The sequence below is a fragment of the Mobula hypostoma genome, chromosome 18 (genome assembly GCF_963921235.1).
Source record: "Mobula hypostoma chromosome 18, sMobHyp1.1, whole genome shotgun sequence".
NCBI lineage: Eukaryota > Metazoa > Chordata > Chondrichthyes > Myliobatiformes > Myliobatidae > Mobula > Mobula hypostoma.
In genome coordinates, this window is record NC_086114.1 from 60186977 (window position 1) to 60204766 (window position 17790).

Sequence of the window (17790 nt, forward strand, 5' to 3'; positions counted from 1 at the left end):
GTGCAGTTTTCACATTTTATGTTTGGGACTAAGTTACACAAGTTCCCACACAGATAACTGGTGAGAGCCTTTGGGAACCAGAGCAAGTTGAAAAATTGGATCTGGAATGTGTTTGCTGGTAAGAGGAAGAGGAAGAGGGTGATGGCTGAGGGTTTTATTTGTGGTTGGAAGCAGTGGAGTATTGCATGGATTAGTACTGGGACCCATGCAGTCTTCTACTTACATTAAGGATATGGATGTGAATGAAGGTACAATCAGTAAGCTCACAGATGACACAAAGATTGGAGGTGTTCAGTCTTTGGCTACAGAATGATACTGAGCAGTTGGTAAGATGGTACAGAAATGGCAGATGGAACTTAATCCATTTTGGAAGGACTAGTTATACTTGGATATACACAATGAGGGGCAGGAAGTTTTGAGGAATAAATGGTTATTTCCACAAATTCCTGAAGGTGGACAGTGTTTAAGGAGGTAAACAAAATACTCATCCAGGACAAATATAAAAGCGAATTACTTATGACTGTGTGGCTAAGCACAGCTTCAATGCCATCTTCAAATTTGCTGATGACACCACTGTTGTAGGCCGAATGAAAGGTGGTGTTGAATCAGCATATAGGTAGGAGATTGAAAATCTGGCAACAGCCGCCTCTTAATCAATGTCAACAAGACCAAGGAGCTCATTATTGACTTCAGAAGGAAACCAGAGGTCCATGAGCCAGTCCTCATCAGAAGATCAGAAGTGGAGAGGGTCAGCAACTTTATATTTCTCAGGGTTATGATTTCAAAGCACCTGTCCTGGGACCAGCATATAAGTGCAATTACAAAGAAAGCACGGCAATGCCTCTCCTTCCTTACGAGTTTGCAGAGATTTGACACAACATCCAAAATTTTAACAAACTTCCATAGAGGTGCACTGGAGAGGACATTCACTGGTTGCATCACAGCCTGGTATGGAAACACCAATGTCCTTGAATGGAAAATCCAATAAAAAGGAGTGGAAACAGGCCAGTCCATCATGGGTAAAGCCTCCCCATCATTGAGCACATCGACACGAAATGTTATCGCAAGAAAACAGCTTCCATCATCAGGGATCCCCACCACGCAGGACAATCACTCTTCTCACTGCTGCTAAAAGGGAGAAGGTACAGGAGCCTCAGGACTCACACCAGCAGGTTCAGTAACAGTTAACACTCCTTAACCATCAGAGTCTTGAACCAAAGGGAATAACTTCGTTCAACTTTACTTGCCCTATCATTGAAATTTTCCCACAACCTATGGGCTCACTTTCAAAGACTCTTCATCTCATGTTCTCATATTTATTGCTTATTTATTTATTATTCTTTCTTTCTTTTTGTATTTGCAGTTTGTTGTCTTCTGCACTCTGGTTGAATGCCCAAATTGGGCAGTCTTTCACTGAGTCTGTTATTTATTATTTTATATATTTCTTGAGTATGTCCAAAAGAAAATGAAGCTCAGGGTTGTATATGGTGATATATATGTACATAGATAATAAATTTACTTTGAACTTTGAACATTATCTGGGTCACCGCTAGAAAACTGTGTGCGGTTCTGTAAATCATATTACTGGAAAGATGTGTTTGCAGTCGAGAAAGGATGTTACCTGGGTTGGAACATTTCAGCTTTGAGAAATGAAAAAGTGAGTTTGTTTTCTTCGGAGCAAAAAAGATTGAGGGATTACCTGGTTAAGCAATGCAAAGTTATGAGAGGCATCAACCTAACAGACAGCAAAAAAACATTTCGCCTTAGTAAAGGTGTCAGTAACCAGGTTTAAAGCGAGGATTACGACATCTAGGTGAAATTTAAGAAAGACTTTTTTCATCTAGGGGTTAGGGCAATATCTGGAACAAACTGCCTGAGTGGGCAGGTACTGTGAAGAAGCTCACAAGATTTAAGTAGCACAAAACGCCAAGGCATAGAAAGCTATGTGCAGACTCTGGGGCAAAAGGATTACTATGGAAACACTGGCACAGACACAGTGAAATGTAGGACCTGTTCCCTTACTTAGGACTCACTGACCACACAAGTTACCAATGAGCATTGTATCCATTCCTAGGTGCCACAAAAATGTCAAGCTCCAAGTGAAGAAAAAATTTTACAGTAACATTATGGATGAAATACTTCAGTTACAAAAGAGTAGAGAGGCTGACAAGAACGAGTTAAGAGAAACAGTGCAACATTTCTCAGTTTTGATTAGATTATCAATCTGTGCAAAAATTGCATTCAAAATTTGTCCTTTGCTCAAACTTTCACTCAACCCAATTTTGCAATCACCAATAAAATCTCCCATAAGCCAAAGCAACAGGCAACATTTTAAAATATATTTTAAAAAATTAAACTTTGCAGCTAAAATGTACATTGATATATTTCAGAGGGGTAATGGTTGATTAACACAGCTGAATGAGTTTATTAGAAAAAAAACATTTTTAATCAGTGCTCACTAACTGTGAGCAAAACAAATTTAAAGCACTGACAAAAAATACAGAACCATAGATATACTGAGGTACAGCAGCCAGTATCTTAATATTTTTTTTAAAAAGCCTTTAAATCAAGCCCATAAAAGATGACAAATAAAATGGCTTAATTTTAAGAGCATCCTCAAAGGCCTGGAAATGGGCGCAATTAGCCAAGACTCACTAATGGTGATTAATTTGATCTGGTGATATGGCCAGTTTTGTGAGCTTTCAATAACAGTTCTTAAACTAGCACAAGAGATTACAGAAATACATTAAATGTGGAAGATATCCTAGACTCAGGAATCTTTGGCATCTTGCACTGATATGGCCGATTTGAGGTAATTTTTAACTACTGCAACTGGCTTGGTGAGTAAGCTAGATAAAAATACACCTGCAAGGAAAAGGCTAGAGATTTCTCAACTCCACCAGTAGTGAGTCAGTCACAAACCAGAGGACACAAATTTAATATAATTTCTGCAAAAGTCAGAAATGATTAAGAGACTATTTCAGCAAGTTACAATGATCTGGAAAGCATTATCTTTAAGGGCACGGAAGCAGGTTCAATAATAGTTTTCTAACAATGTCAGGGCAAATATGACTAGAGCGGCAGAGAAAGGCAGGGACTTGGTTAACTGGCTCTTTTAAAGAGGTGGAAGAGACAGAAGTCAAATGAACTCTATAGTGCTTAGCAGTTGCATGCTATAGAGTCTGTGATGCTGAGAAATCTCTAATCTTCGCCTAGCTTCTAGGTTTATCCAGCTTACCACCAAGACATCCTGACCGGCTCCCCACTGAGCAATACCTTGATTTGAAGGTTTTCATTCTTACTTCTAAATCCCTACATTGCGCTCCCGCTCCTCTAGCCAAATCAAGTTTATTGCCATGTGCACAAGAATGGTGAGTACAGGTACAATGAAAAACGAACTTGCAGCAGCATCATAGGACGTAGGTACCGACAACACATAGAATGTAAATCATACAGAAATTATACATGCGTAGCAAGAGAGAAAAGACCGTAAAAACAAGACATTAGTGCAAAAAAAAAGGCACAATCAGAGACAAGTCCAGAGTAGTGCACAATATGGTCCATTATGTCCAACCTCTCCTTCAGCTCTACAACTCCCCTGAAGAGTATCGACCCCAAACATCAACAGCTCTTTTCTCCCCAGATTCACGCTAGACCCACTCAATTTCTCCAGCAAGTTGTCTGTGGCTCCTAATTCCAGCATCTGCTGTGTCTTCTATCTCTAAACCTCAGATATCTGTGGTCCTCCAATTCTAATTCCTTATGCATTCCAGTTTCGACCACACTACTTTTTGCAGTGGAGCAATCGGTGGCAATGCATCTCAGCACCGGTATTCCGAACAATTCCCCTCTCGACTGACCCACCACTAAGGCATTCTAAAACACACTTCATTGACTAAGTTGTCATAACTCTCCTGCGAAATTCTTTGGAACACTTTGTCTTTATTGAACGTTACCGCGGAACTTCAAATCTACAGCTTCAAATCTAAATTCCTAATTTTTATTTTCTGCAATTTTCAATTTTGGGTAAGTTAGATAAACAGATAAAACTGAACCAGTAGATTCATTTGAATTGTTGTACGAAATTTAATAAGAGGTTGGTCATCAAGGTTGTAGTACAAGAGAGTGATACATTGAAGTGGATTGAGAAATGGCTATCAGACAGAAAACAAAGAGTAGGAAGGCTATGGCTAGTGAGGTGCTACAGGGATTGATACTGTATCAACATTTTAACCTACTGACTGGTACGTCTTTGGACTGTGGGAGGAAACCGGAGCATCTGGAGAAAATCCACGTGATTCATGGGGTGAACAGACAAACTCCTTACAGATGGCGCCAGAATTGAATTCCGAATTCCGGAATGCTCCAAGCTGTAACAGCATTACGCTAACGTAGTTTGTGGAAAATTCTGGTGTCATCCACTACTGCACCCAATAGAACAGCAAAGTATTTGTTAAAGGTTAAGGAATTAGATAATGTTGATGTCTAAAGGCACTTAGGTAAATTTACAGAAGCCCATATGCAGGTGCAGCAGCTGAGTAAGAGGGTAGATGTTATGTTGGTCTATATAACACGTGACTTAATTACCGAAGTTGACTAATTTTATTGTAATTGCAATAGGGCATTGGCAAGATCACACCTAGACTATTTCTTTACCTAAAAAAGGATGTACAGTGACATGCAAAAGTTTGGGCACCCCGGTCAAAACTTCTGTCACTGTGAATAGCTAAGCAAGTAAAAGATAACCTGATTTCCAAAAGGCATGAAGTTAAAGATGACGCATTTCTGTAATGTTTTAAGCAAGATTACTTTTTTATTTCCATCTTTTACAGTTTCAAAATAACAAAAAAAAGGAAAAGGACCTGAAGCAAAAGTTTGGGCACCCTGCATGGTCAGTACTTAGTAACACCCCCTTTGGCAAGTATCACAGCTTGTAAACGCTTTCTGTAGCCAGCTAAGAGTCTTTCAATTCTTGTTTGGAGGATTTTCGCCCATTCTTCCTTGCAAAAGGCTTCTAGTGCTGTGAGATTCTTGGGCCGTCTTACACGTACTGCTCCCTTGAGGTCTATCCACAGACTTTCGATGATGTTTACGTCAGGGGACTGTGAGGGCCATGGCAAAACCTTCAGCTTGCGCCTCCTGAGGTAGTCCATTGTGGAATTTGAGGTGTGTTTAGGATTATTATCCTGTTGTAGAAGCCATCCTCTTTACATCGTCAGCTTTTTTTTTACAGACGGTATGATGCTTGCTTCCAGAATTTGCTGGTACTTAATTAAATTCATTCTTCCCGCTACCAGTGAAATGTTCCCTGTGCCACTGGCTGCAACACAAGCCCAAAGCATGATCGATCCACCCCCGTGCTTAACAGTTGGAGAGGGGTTCTTTTCATGAAATTCTGCACCCTTTTTTCTCCAAGCATACGTTTGCTCATTGCAGCCAAAATTCACCATCAGAAGTTTGCAAAGGAACATCTAAACAAGCCTGATGCATTTTGGAAACAAGGAAACAAGGAAACAAGTCCTGTGGACTGATGAAGTTAAAATAGAACTTTTTGGCCACAAAGAGCAAAGGTATATTTGGAGAAAAAAGGGTGCAGAATTTCATGGAAAGACCATCTCTCCAACTGTTAAGCACGGGGGTGGATCGATCATGCTTTGGGCTTGTGTTACAGCCAGTGGCACGGGGAACATTTACTGGTAGAGGGAAGAATGAATTCAATTAAATACTAGCAAATCTGGAAGCAAACATCACACCATCTGTAAAAAAGCTGACGATGGAAAGAGGATGGCTTCTACAACAGGACAATGATCCTAAACACACCTCAAAATCCACAATGGACTACCTCAAGAGGCGCAAGCTGAAGGTTTTGCTATGGCCCTCACAGTCCCCCGACCTACACATCATCGAAAATCTGTGGATAGACCTCAAGAGAGCAGTGCATGCAAGACGGCCCAAGAATCTCACAGCACTAGAAGCCTTTTGCAAGGAAGAATGGGCGAAAATTCCCCAAACAAGAATTGAAAGACTCTTAGCTGGCTACAGGAAGCGTTGACAAGCTGTGATACTTGCCAAAGGGGGTGTTACTAAGTACTGACCATGCAGGGTGCCCAAACTTTTGCTTCAGGGCCCTTTTTCTTTTTTTTGTTATTTTGAAACTGTAAAAGATGGAAATAAAAAAGTTTTCTTGCTTAAAATATTAAAGAAATGGGTCATCTTTAACTTTATGCCTTTTGGAAATCAGGTAATCTTTTACTCGCTTACCTAACAGAAATTTTGACCAGGAGTGCCCAAACTTTTGCATGTCACTGTACTTTCCATAGAGGAAGTGCTGATTCCAGAAATGAGGAGCTTGCTGTATAGGGAGAGAGAGAGAGTAGAATGAGATTGTACTTTTTAGGGTTTGGAAGAGCGACAGGAGAGGACTGGTACAGCTAGTAGAGCTGATGCCACACAGAAAAAACAGAGACTTGTATTAAATCCTGACCTTTAGCACTGTCTGTGTGGAGTTTCTCTGTGGCTATGTAGGTTTCCCCACATCTCAAAGATGTGTGGATTGCTGGCATAACTGATGACAGTAAATTGCCCCAAATATGTATGTGAGCAGCAGAATCTGAGAGAAGTTCTTGGGGTGGAGAATAAAATAGACTGGTGTAAAATAAGTTAATAATTAGCAAGGACTCAGTAGGCCAAAGGACCATGCTATTTCATCAACACATACAAAATTCTCTAGGACTTGCAGGGGGCATATTTTCCCTGAGGAATTCAAAACTAGGGGGCACACTTTGAGAACAGGGGGCAGGTTGTTCACAAGTAAGATTAGGAGAAAATTCCTTCACTCAGTACTGAATCTTCAAAATGTTCTACTCTGGAGGGCTGTGGAGAACCAGTCATTGTATTCATTCAAAACAGATTAACAGATTTTTTTGATATCAGGAAATCAAGGAATGGAGAGACAATACAGGAAGAGTACCAATGGGAAAATCAGCTATGATCAATGAATGGTGGAGCGGGTCCAGGGGCCTTGTGTGTTTCTCCTGAGCACATTTCTTATGATCTTATCGGGATATTCCCGAGATTTGATTTATAGTTTCTGCATCCTTGAACAGATTCCTCCTTCTTCATAAATAGGAAACAGAAAGCTTTCAGAGACAATTCTATTACTACATAAACCAATGTACAGATTGACAAGAACACTAGTGAAAAGCAATAATTTAGTGAACATTCACAATGACTTTAGTTATGCCTCACAGAATAGCAACAGTCACACAATACCTGTGAAAGCCCAGGTAGCTCACTAGGAATAATGGTTTGACAATGAAGCACAATTATTAACTGTTTGAATATTATTCAAAAAACCAGGAGCAAAATGCATTCCTAAATTGTGGTAGGGAGATGTATTAACGTTACAGTTTAGTTTGACTGCTAAAGAATTACACTGCTTTTAATTGTAATAATTCTACAATTCTACAGGCTTCGGTTCTTTGCGGGAACGGGACCCGTTCTCGGGGTTCCGCGACTGGCCGCTATTCGACATGCCAAGGGTTTGGCCTGAGAATCTCGATTGTGTTCAGAAGCCTAAGATCTCGGGGCTCTGGATCGAGGATCGGTGTCATGGCAGGAGACTCGTGTGTTGCTGGGGAGGCCAGAAAAATCTTTCACCATGGGCCCGAAGACCTGAGGTCTTTGTGATCTTTCGACACAAAGCTCGAAAAAAAGCAACAAAACAGACTTTTAATATCGTAAACCAGTGGGTTGTTGTTATGTCTCCCGCTCGCTGTGAAAATGGGGGACACCTCCCTCTCCCTTGCCAGGGAGAGACAGAACCTTTGGTTTGTTGAAGGTCGGATGAAATGCGAAGCGTTTGAGGTAGATTGGTCTGTGTCTTTGCTATTGTTTAGCACACGCTTGGGCTTGGTGACAGTACCGATGCGCTTTTGTTTTGCTGGTGGTGGGAGGGGGGAGGATCATTGCTTGCTGCCGCTTACGCACGGGAGGGGGGAACGGGGGGGAGGGGACTTTGGGGGTTCTCACGATTAACCGTCGTTCATTCTTTGGGGCACTTCTCTGTTTTTGTGGATGTCTGCGAAGAAAAAGCATTTCAGACATTTTTCTGACATTAAATTTGACCTTTGAATGGAACATTCAAGCTACAATAATGATGGAGAAATAAAAACCTAACATGTCACTTTCATATCACAATGTTATTAAAATTTCTCAGTCGAAATAGCCAAAGCGGCCAATCAGAAACCTGGAAGATTTCAGAGGTCACAAAGATTTCAATCATTGTTGATAAGGAATCCTTGCATGCACCACTGGACCAAAAAACCTGTTTCCCTCTTAGTGCTGGAGAATGACACAATGACATGTAATCACTGCTCAAAAACAAAGACTGGATATGGCACAGCATTAGCTCCAAGGGACACTAAACACACACTGTTTAGTGCAGATGCTTCAAGCAGTGCAGGAACACCTTGGCTTGTGCTGAGGTAGGAGACAACACAGATGAGAAGAAACAGGACAAGGAGGAGTGCAACTCCATTCCATCATGGCTGAACAAACCATCACCTCAGACAGAACTTTCTGTATCTGCACCACTTGATTCCCTTGTAGGTTAACATTCTCTACCTGGAATATATTCAATGATACTGCTCCTACAGCTTTCTGGGGTAAGGAAATTCAGAGAGATACAACTCTATGTGAGAAAAAACTCTTCATCTCCCTGTAGAATGATGGCCCCTTATACTGAAGCTATACCCTCTAGTTCTACCTACACCCAAGGGGAAACATATTTTCAGAAGCTACCTTGCCAATACCTCTTTGATGCTTTGTATAAATTATATGTTTGTATAAGACCACCTCTCATTCTTTTAAAGTCCCAATTGTGTAATTGTGGCTCAGGAGGGCAAACACTTCGCAGGAGCTGTAAAAAATTCTAATTGTTGGTTCTTTCACACCTTTATAACACTCTAGTGCTATGGAACCAGCTCTCACAGTTGCAATAATTATGACAGTTAAAACATGCACAACTAGCTCAAAAGGCTACATATAACAATGTCCAGAAAACATTTCCAAATGGTTCTTCTTGAGGAATACATATCGACCAGGGCAACTGGAGTAGTTACCCTACATTCCCTACTAGCAGAATCTGAGGGGAACTTCTTCACTCAAAGGATGGTGAGAGTGTGGAACTAGCTGCCAGCACAAGTGGTGGATGCATATTAGATTTCAATATTTAAGAGAAATATCAATAAATACATGGATGGGAAGGGCATGGAGGGCTATGGTCCTGGTGCATGTTGATTGGACTAGGCAAAATAATAGTTCAGCATGGACTAGATGGGCTGAAGAGCCTGTTTCTATGTAGTGCTCTATGACTCTTTGATTTCTTTGATATAATGCACATGATCATTTACATCCACCTGCAAGGACATCTAATTTGAACTATAATCTAATCCTAAAATTGCAATCAAAACACAACAACCCTAGTGTTGAACCACCTCAGTGCTGCACTGAAGTATCAGCCTGGAATTTTCAGGTTACAGAATCGGAGTGAGATTTGAATCCAAACCTTTGCAATTCAGCGAAGAGAAGAGCATGTTCCTTAATACAGGGGAGTGTGGATTTCTGTCTGCTGCATTGGGAAGGGAAGCACTCACCTTTTTCCTTCCTCCTTTGTTCGAGCGTGGCCTGATCTGTGTTTTGCATATACTTCCACGCACAAGTATGAGAAGGTCAGACAAACTGAAGAGTTTGTAGATGACATTCCCAGATTTTGGTGTTATGTAATCAGATGCTGCTTCTTCACAATTCAGGAGGTCTTCTGACAAGAGACCTAAACCATATAACAAAGCATGAATTCCAAATTCTACATGGCCCAGTCTTGTTTACTTATTTAGACATTTTATTGAGAAACAGTGCAGAATAGGTCCTTCAAGCCACACCACCCAGCAATCACCTGATTTAATCCTTGCTGGAGCACCCAGAGGAAACCCATGTGGTCGTGGGGAAAATGTACAAACTCCTTACAGGCAAGGCGAGAATTGAACCCAGGTTGCCCACACTGTAAAGTGTTGTGCTAACCACTATGTTACCATGACACAATGAAAGTGTTGTCACTTTATGTAACTGATATAATTAGATTCACTAAGGATAAAGAGTATTAGTTTCTATCTACTTTCACGGGCTTGAAAAAGCAGAATTCTCCTTAGTAGGCCCACTGTAAAATTATGGCTCTTTATTGACTAATTGTGACAATAATGGACATATCCAGAGCCCATTATTTTCACAGTTAGGGATGTGGGTTCATTGTTTCAGATTCAAACTTGCAGGCACATGGGTTCATTGCTTCAAATTGGCAACTGAACGTAAAAAGAAATGCCTCTTCCCTTGGCTTGCTTCTGCTTGTACTCTACCTTACTCACCAGCAAAGTTCTCCCAATCTTGCCCGCCCTCACTGTAACAGTCCCTGCACTGTACTACCATATCCTGCACCTAACTTAAACTGCAGCTCACTGAAACAGCAAGGCTAAGGGTCTTAAGTTAAATATGTAAAAATGACAGAATGTATAATTCTTATTTGTGGACTGAATTCTTCAGGATATCCAATTGTACTTTCTTTCATTTCTTGTTCTTGCAGAATGTCAGCATTGTTCATAAGGCATTTATTGCTCATCTCTGCATACTCTTCAGGAGATACTATTGAGTCACCTTCTTACAACTTCTACTATTCAGGTGGCAGCTTCATTGCTCTAGAGCTGCATAAAGGGTATGACAGGCCCAAATGGTATAAATGGATAAGATGCGCTTTTACATCTGGTCCATTTACAGTCTGGTAGTTTCATACAGTTCACTACCAAGTAGCTTATTTAGATAAATGGATTTCAATTTCTTGTGTAACGCTCTGTAAGGTTTCCCTGCTAATGTCATGGTTTCTTTGTAGCGGCAGTGTTTGGGTTGTGACTAGAGATAGCGGGGCTTTGGAATGTGCGCCATCCAATGAGAGGTGTGCTGTTTCTTTTTGGTGTGTCTGAGAGAAGGTATTCGCGGACTTTTGTTCGGCAGAAGATGGAGAGAGAAGGTGCCAGAATGGAAAGGTCATAGACTGCAGGACTGAGTGGATGTGGAATGGGGGCGGATGTGGAATGGGCTCGGGAGTCGACTACGCCCAGGGGAAATCGGTGGAGAACAAACAGACAGGAAAGTCGTGAGCTCCAATATGCACAATAGACGGTTTCTTTTTGTTTTCTTTCCTCTACTCAAGTTAAGAATTATAAAGCTAAATCTTTAAACTGCATATGGTGTACTGCTTGTTATTTCATGGTACTGATTTGTAACAAGGGAAAACATCACGCAGCATACACACAGACAAGATTTCACAAGCTTGGCGGGCCAAAGAGTGTCTTTCCCCAGACTAACACAGCCCACCGAACCTGGGGGTTACAATTGTGGGGGCATTGTTCGGGATTGATTTCGTTGGATGCTGTGTGATTGCCCTGAGCATTGAACTAGTGGGTTGTGTGCTTAAGTCTGTGCTGGTATGGATGCTGCTGGGGAGGAATGGTGGTGTGCCTCCATGGCAGTTACTGGTAACTAATGTGCGTGTGTTGAGTGGCTTAGATATTCCTGCACCGGTTGAATTGTTAATTTGACTTTTGAGTACTGTTAAAGTTGTTGACAAAGTTATGCTTGCAGGGTGGAGGTTTGATAAAATGGCGGGCACAGACCTTGCTTTAGTTCAGACTAGTGCTGACGTAACGGCAGTGGAACTGCCCTCTACTATCGGTGCCCCAGGTGAGGCGGGGCCATGGCCTGTCCGTACTGTCAGGGAGGAGGGGAGTGTACGGAGCAGGCCAAATCACAAGTCGAGCTTCCCGAGGCTGAGGCCAGAGATTTCAAAGACAGGGTTCTATTGTTTCTGAGGAGTGAGGAGAAGGAGTAGTTGGATTTTGAATGTCTAATTATTTCCCCGTCCTCCAGGGAAGAGTGAGAATTCTGAGTTAGTATCTGCCCTTACCTCTCTAGCGAATAAATGGAAAAATGCTCAGGTCCGAAGTCTCTGCTATGGTAGACTCCGCCTATTCTCTGGAATAATGCCCACCCCCGAGGGGGAAGAGGAGTACGAGACTTGGGCGGAGCAAACCTCTCAGTTGCTAGATGAGTGGCAGTGCTCTGATGATGTAAAGCGACAGAGTTTGCGTGGGCAGGCCGCTGACGTAGTGAAAGCCATGAAGTTCTGGTATCCCGTAGCTAGAGCTGTCGACTATATGGGGGCATTGGAAAAGGCTTTGCTTTAAGTGTATAAGTGTTTGCTCATTGGTCAAGTTTTACTGCAGTATTAACCAAGTACTTTCTAGTTGGATTATTATTTATAGATTAGAATGTTAATTTTTCTAATATCTATGGGTACAATAGTAGCTGTTTTATACTAGATGCCATTTTTACTCTCTCTTTTCCTCAAGTAGTAGTGACTCTTGTCTCTGCTCTGTTCCTCTTTTTTGTTCTATCAATTCTTAATAAAACTATCATGAAGCAATAAGCTTTATGCCTCTTTCCTGACTTCTAAAGGAATCTTGGATTTAATCACCAGAATATAGACTGTCAACTCTAGACTGCCTGAATGCACCAGCAGGGGAGATGTACTATATTTTTTACAGGTTACAATCATCACAACCTCAGTCTTTGACTTGAAATTGCTTAACAGCAAGTTTATTAATTCTTACCTGCCTTTGTGTTCTGGGGGGCCTTCTCCAAGAAACTAGAAACATTCCCGAAGGTAGAAGTGTGGGATTCAGGAACGGAGCCAGTGATAGGGTTCCGGTCGAGTGATGGTTGCCCATGAGGGTTCTGGCCCGGTGAGCTTGATTCTTGTGTTGCTTGTGGCTGATCAACAGGCTTCTTGGGAGTGGACTTTAAGAGTTTACACTGCATTCTCAGAATCTGCCCAACCGGATCAAATTCCTTCAGGAGGGCTTTGGAGGCTACCCTCTTCTGTGCCCGGCTCTTGGTCTTCAGCTTCTGGCTGCTGGGTGGATTCTGATCAGGAGAGGGTGACCGAGGCGTGTCTGGAATGACTTCTTTGGGACCTTGATGATCAAGCTTCTCTGGAATGGGTGCCATATCACTTCCAGCAGTTTGCTCAAAGTCACAAGAATCACTGTCAACTGGAAAGCTTGTATCAATGATCAGCTGATCTTCATCCGAACTACTATCAGATTCCATTCCTTTAAAATTAGCCATTTCATTCCGGTTATCACTTGCCAATGTTTTATTGTCTCCTTGGACTCTAACCTCTTTCTTTGGGTTATCCTTCTGTTGATCTGAAATGGAAGGCCTTCTGCAATCAGTATTTTCCACTGTGTTCAACTCTCTGCCACTGTTCGGGTTGGAGAGTGACGAGGGAAGCTGATCGCCCTGAATTAACTTTTTGGTCACCACTTCAGCCGGTGACTGTGTCTTAGTAAGTTCCTGTTCTTTATTGTCCCCTGTTATGGGAGCAGTTCTGGCAGCTTTGGGCTTCAAGGCCTGTCTGCAAGTGCTGGGGACAGCATCTTTCAGCAGAGTTTTTTTTGTCAACCCTGAGGAAATTGTTCCAAAAGTCTCCAATTCAGTAAAGTCGGCATTAAAATCCAGGTCACTGGTTGTGCATGCATTAACAGATCTCTGATCCTGCTGGGAATATAATACCCATATTAAACAAAAGGAATAGTCACTGTTACCTCATTAAACAGATTTAGAAAATCAGTATGTGAGAGAGAACAAATATATCACACCAGCAGAGCTCCCACTAACCAACCATGCCAGTAAAGTCCTGTTCCTTCTTACCTATCCACCAGTACAGCTTTCCCTCACTTTGATATAGTCATGGAAAAAGGTTTTTGACAAAAGCAACAGCAGCATAGTTCTCTTGTTGTTAGCAGTGAAGTTCTAAGGGGTACAGTACATATTACCTTAACTTTTGTAGATTTTTTTCTTAGATTTAAATATTGTGATTACAATAAATAAGTCTGCAGGTGATACAGAAATGAGCCTTATGGATTCACAGTCAGTGTTACACTGTCATGGCCAAATGTTCTGGCCAGTGGTCAGGAAATGTTGGAAATGGTATTTAATTCAGACAGTTAAATCGTTAGGAACAGTGCAGGAAGGAATGGAGTACAGAATAAATGAGAGGATACTGAATGCTCTGGAGGAATAGAGGGACCTTGCTGAATGTGTAGATCGTTAAACAAGATAAGCCAATAAATAAGGTTGTTTATTAGTAAATCCAGAATGCTTCCTTTTACCAGACAAGCCACAGAATGGCAGAGCATGGAAGCTCTGCTGGAAATGTGCACAATGTTGTTAGTTCACAACATAAATATTATGTACTTGGAGTGATGTGGTTGCACTGGACAGGGTGCAGAGGTTTATGAGCATGTTGCTAGGACTAGAAAATTATAGCCGCAAGAACAGATTGGAAAGGTGGCTATGGGGGATCTTAATCAGAACAGAAGTCAAGGATCCAGTTGCAGACAGGGTGCAGGGGCCCAAGTTTTGAAGCTTGTTGTTTAGTACTGAGGGCATGATGGTATTGAACGCCAAGTTGTAATCAATAAACAGCAACCTGATGTAGGTATTGTGTTGTCTAGGTGGTCCAAGGCCAAGTGGGGGAACCAGTGAGATTGCATGCACTGTAGACCTATTGTGGCAGTAGGCAAATTGCAGCAGACCCAGGTCCTTGCCTAGGCAGGGGTTTATCCTGGTCATGACCAACCTTCAAAGTGCTTCATCACAGTAGGTGGGAATGCAACTGGGTGGTAGACATTGAGGCAGCTCACCATTCTTTTCTTGGGCACTAGTACGATTGATACCCTTTTGATGCAGGTGGGAATTTCCAAACATAGTAGCGAGAGATCAAAGATGTCCTTGAGCACTCCTGCCAGTTGGTTGACACAGATCTTCAGTTTACCAGGTGCACATTTGGGGCCCCAAAGATTTGCAATGGTTCACCCTCTTGAAAGATGTTCTGATGTCAGCCTCTGAGACAGAGATCACAGGGTCCCCAGGTACTGCAGGGATTTGCACAAGTGTAGCTTTATTCTCCTTTTCAAAGTGTGCCTGAGTGAAGCATCACAGCTATGTATGATGTTAGCAGACATCCCACCTCTCTCGGAAGATCTGGGAGTCTACCTGATATCGATAGTAGCTCCCTGACGCCCAGAAATTATATACAATATCCTGGAAATAGATTTTTCTGAGAGGGAGAGCGAGCATCCTGATTGGTCTCTCTTCGTGCTAAGATTGGTCCCCAACCACCAGGCTGCGAGGAAATGATATGATTTGGCGATATGAGTCGGCTGCACCTTTCCTCATTCCCTGTCACGCCCACTGTTGAGCTTGAACGCACGCGAGGTCATTACGCATGCGTCATCCATGTCAGCGCGGGAAGGAAATCAACTCCTCGAGCTTGCAAATAACGGCGGGTTGAAAAGTATGTTTGACATAACATCTCTGCCGGCATTCTGGATCAAAGTCAAGGCTAAATATCCTGAGATAGCCACGAAAGCACTGAAAACGTTGCTTCCATTTCCAACATCATATCGCTGCGAAGCGGAGTTTTCTGCAATGAATGCAACGAAAACTAAATTGCAGAATAGACTGGAAATAAGGAACCTCGTTCGAGTATCGCTGTCTCCCATCACCCCTCGATGGGACCATCTTGTTGCAGGAAAACAAGCCCAGGGCTCCCACTGATTCAGCGATATTGGTGTGTTGCAATGATCTTATATGTTCATTCAAGGAAAATATGCACTGTGTGTTTAATATCCAAACGTTACTGAAAATGTTATGATGTTATTGACTTATCACCTATATTCCTGTCGTGACTAACACCCACCCCCCCCCCCACCTCTGCCCGGTCCACAAGAATATTGTCAATATTAAACCGGTCTGCAGTGCAAAAAATGTTGGGGACCCCTGCTAAGTAGACCTATCAGTTTTCTCTGTGGGCGGGCTTTACAATCGACCTCAAAAATAATGACGGTGTTGCTCGCTGCACTGTTTGCAACAGTGACTTTTCTATTGCCCATGGTGAATTAAAATGTAAAAGACATGTTGAGGTGAGTTTAACAGGTGTCATTCGTTCATTAGCATGGCTAATGTTATTTAAACTAGCTGGCTAGCTGCTAAGGAGCTACTCTATTGATGTCCTATGTGATGAGGCCAAACTCCCTGTAGACTTGCTTAAAGTTGTAATAATGATAATATAAGTACATATTTTAATGTCACATTTGCTGCATATACCCAATTTGCAGGTTAGACAAAATCACTAAACAAAGTATTACATACACTCTTGGAGGTCAACGGGGGGGTATATGGGGTTGCGGGGGTGGGGGTGCTACCTCCCTGAAATGAGCTTTTGCAGGGTGGGATGTCTGTGTTAGGTTTTGCCTTGTTGGAAGTAATGGCCTGCAAACCCTGCTGGAGTTGATGTACATCAGATTCTGACTCTAACTTCAATTGGAATTGATTTTTCGCTCTTAAAATAGCATTTTGTAGGTCATTCCTAGACTTTTTGCATGATTCTGGGATCACCACAGATCTAGCCTTTAGCAGACCACAAATCTCCTGGTTCATCCACAGCTTTCGGTTTGGGTATGTCTGATATGTTCTCAAAGGCACACAATCATCCACACAGGTCTTGATGAAGTTGGTGATGACTGTGGTGTATTCATTTAGATTCAAAGATCCACAAATCGAAAGCAATCCTGTAAGAGCTCCTCCATCTTCCCAGGCAATACCTTGCAGTGCTCAGTCTCTGCCTGTACAGCGGGAGTAAAAGTACAGCCAGGTGTTCGGACTTGCCGAAGTCCCTCGTGGGGTAGCATTGTAACCATTCTTGATAGTGGTGTAACAGTGGTCAAGGCAAAGTAGCTGCATGGCCTTGGTTGTAGCAAGTCGGGGGCTTGCCTGGTGCTGCAGTCCAGGAGAGGAAACACCGGAAGCCATGTAGCGTGGTACCATGTAGCCATGCTCAGCTGGGAGCTGGCCTTTCCTATCAGTGCTGCCCTCCGGTGTTTGATCGGTGGAATGACAGGCTGGATTGCGTACTAATGTTTGTTCGCGCACTGCCGAGAACTGTACCATCAAATTGAGGGACATCTCACTCAGGCACTTGGGCTATATGTATGGTTTTTCAGCATGATTTTTTTTTTGCTCCCTATTTTGAATGTGCTGTGTATGTTTTCCACCTTGGCCCCAGAGGAACACTGTTGCATTCAGCTGTATTCATGTATGGCTGAATGATAATTAAACTTGAATTTGAATTTGAATTCCTTACTTGCAAGAACAATCACCAATCACAATACAGGTATTAAAAGTCAATAGAAACCAGAAGTTGACAACCAAAACTTTGAAGATAGTGAAGCAATTCTCCCTTTGTTGGTATGACTGCCTTGAATTGCTTACTAGGCCCCTGATGTGCAAGGGAAAGCTATGCTCTTCAAAGACCCTTCTTTCTTGGGCTGTCTGCACTTTATCTACAGTCTACCCATACCTGGATATTATGTTAACCCTGACCTTAATACAACTTCCACACTGCCATTACAATCATATGATAAACTGTTCAACCAGAAGTCCTGATGTTTACAGAGACAGTAATCACATGCATCGTATGAGACCAAATGATGGATAACACTTTTTTTCATTAGGTAAAAATCCTACTGTAACTTAGCCCCAGAGCTGACTGGTCATAAGCTCCAGCTTCTATAAAATAATACACACGAAATGCTGGAGAAACTCAACAGGCCAGGT

General features: G+C 42.2%; 1 protein-coding gene across 3 annotated transcripts in view; it reads right to left on the reverse strand.

Annotated features, from left to right (window-relative positions):
• Positions 1-17790, reverse strand: part of ice2 (interactor of little elongator complex ELL subunit 2) — a 133925-nt gene that overhangs the window by 69274 nt on the left and 46861 nt on the right. For 2 of the 3 annotated variants that reach the window (XM_063070968.1, XM_063070970.1), the window contains exons 9-10: positions 12720-13668; positions 9657-9832 (exon numbers count right to left, since the gene is read on the reverse strand). In XM_063070968.1, the coding sequence (XP_062927038.1) occupies positions 9657-9832; positions 12720-13668 (1125 nt within the window). The remainder of the gene's footprint in view (positions 1-9656; positions 9833-12719; positions 13669-17790) is intronic. The other variant, XM_063070969.1, reaches the window with a different exon arrangement.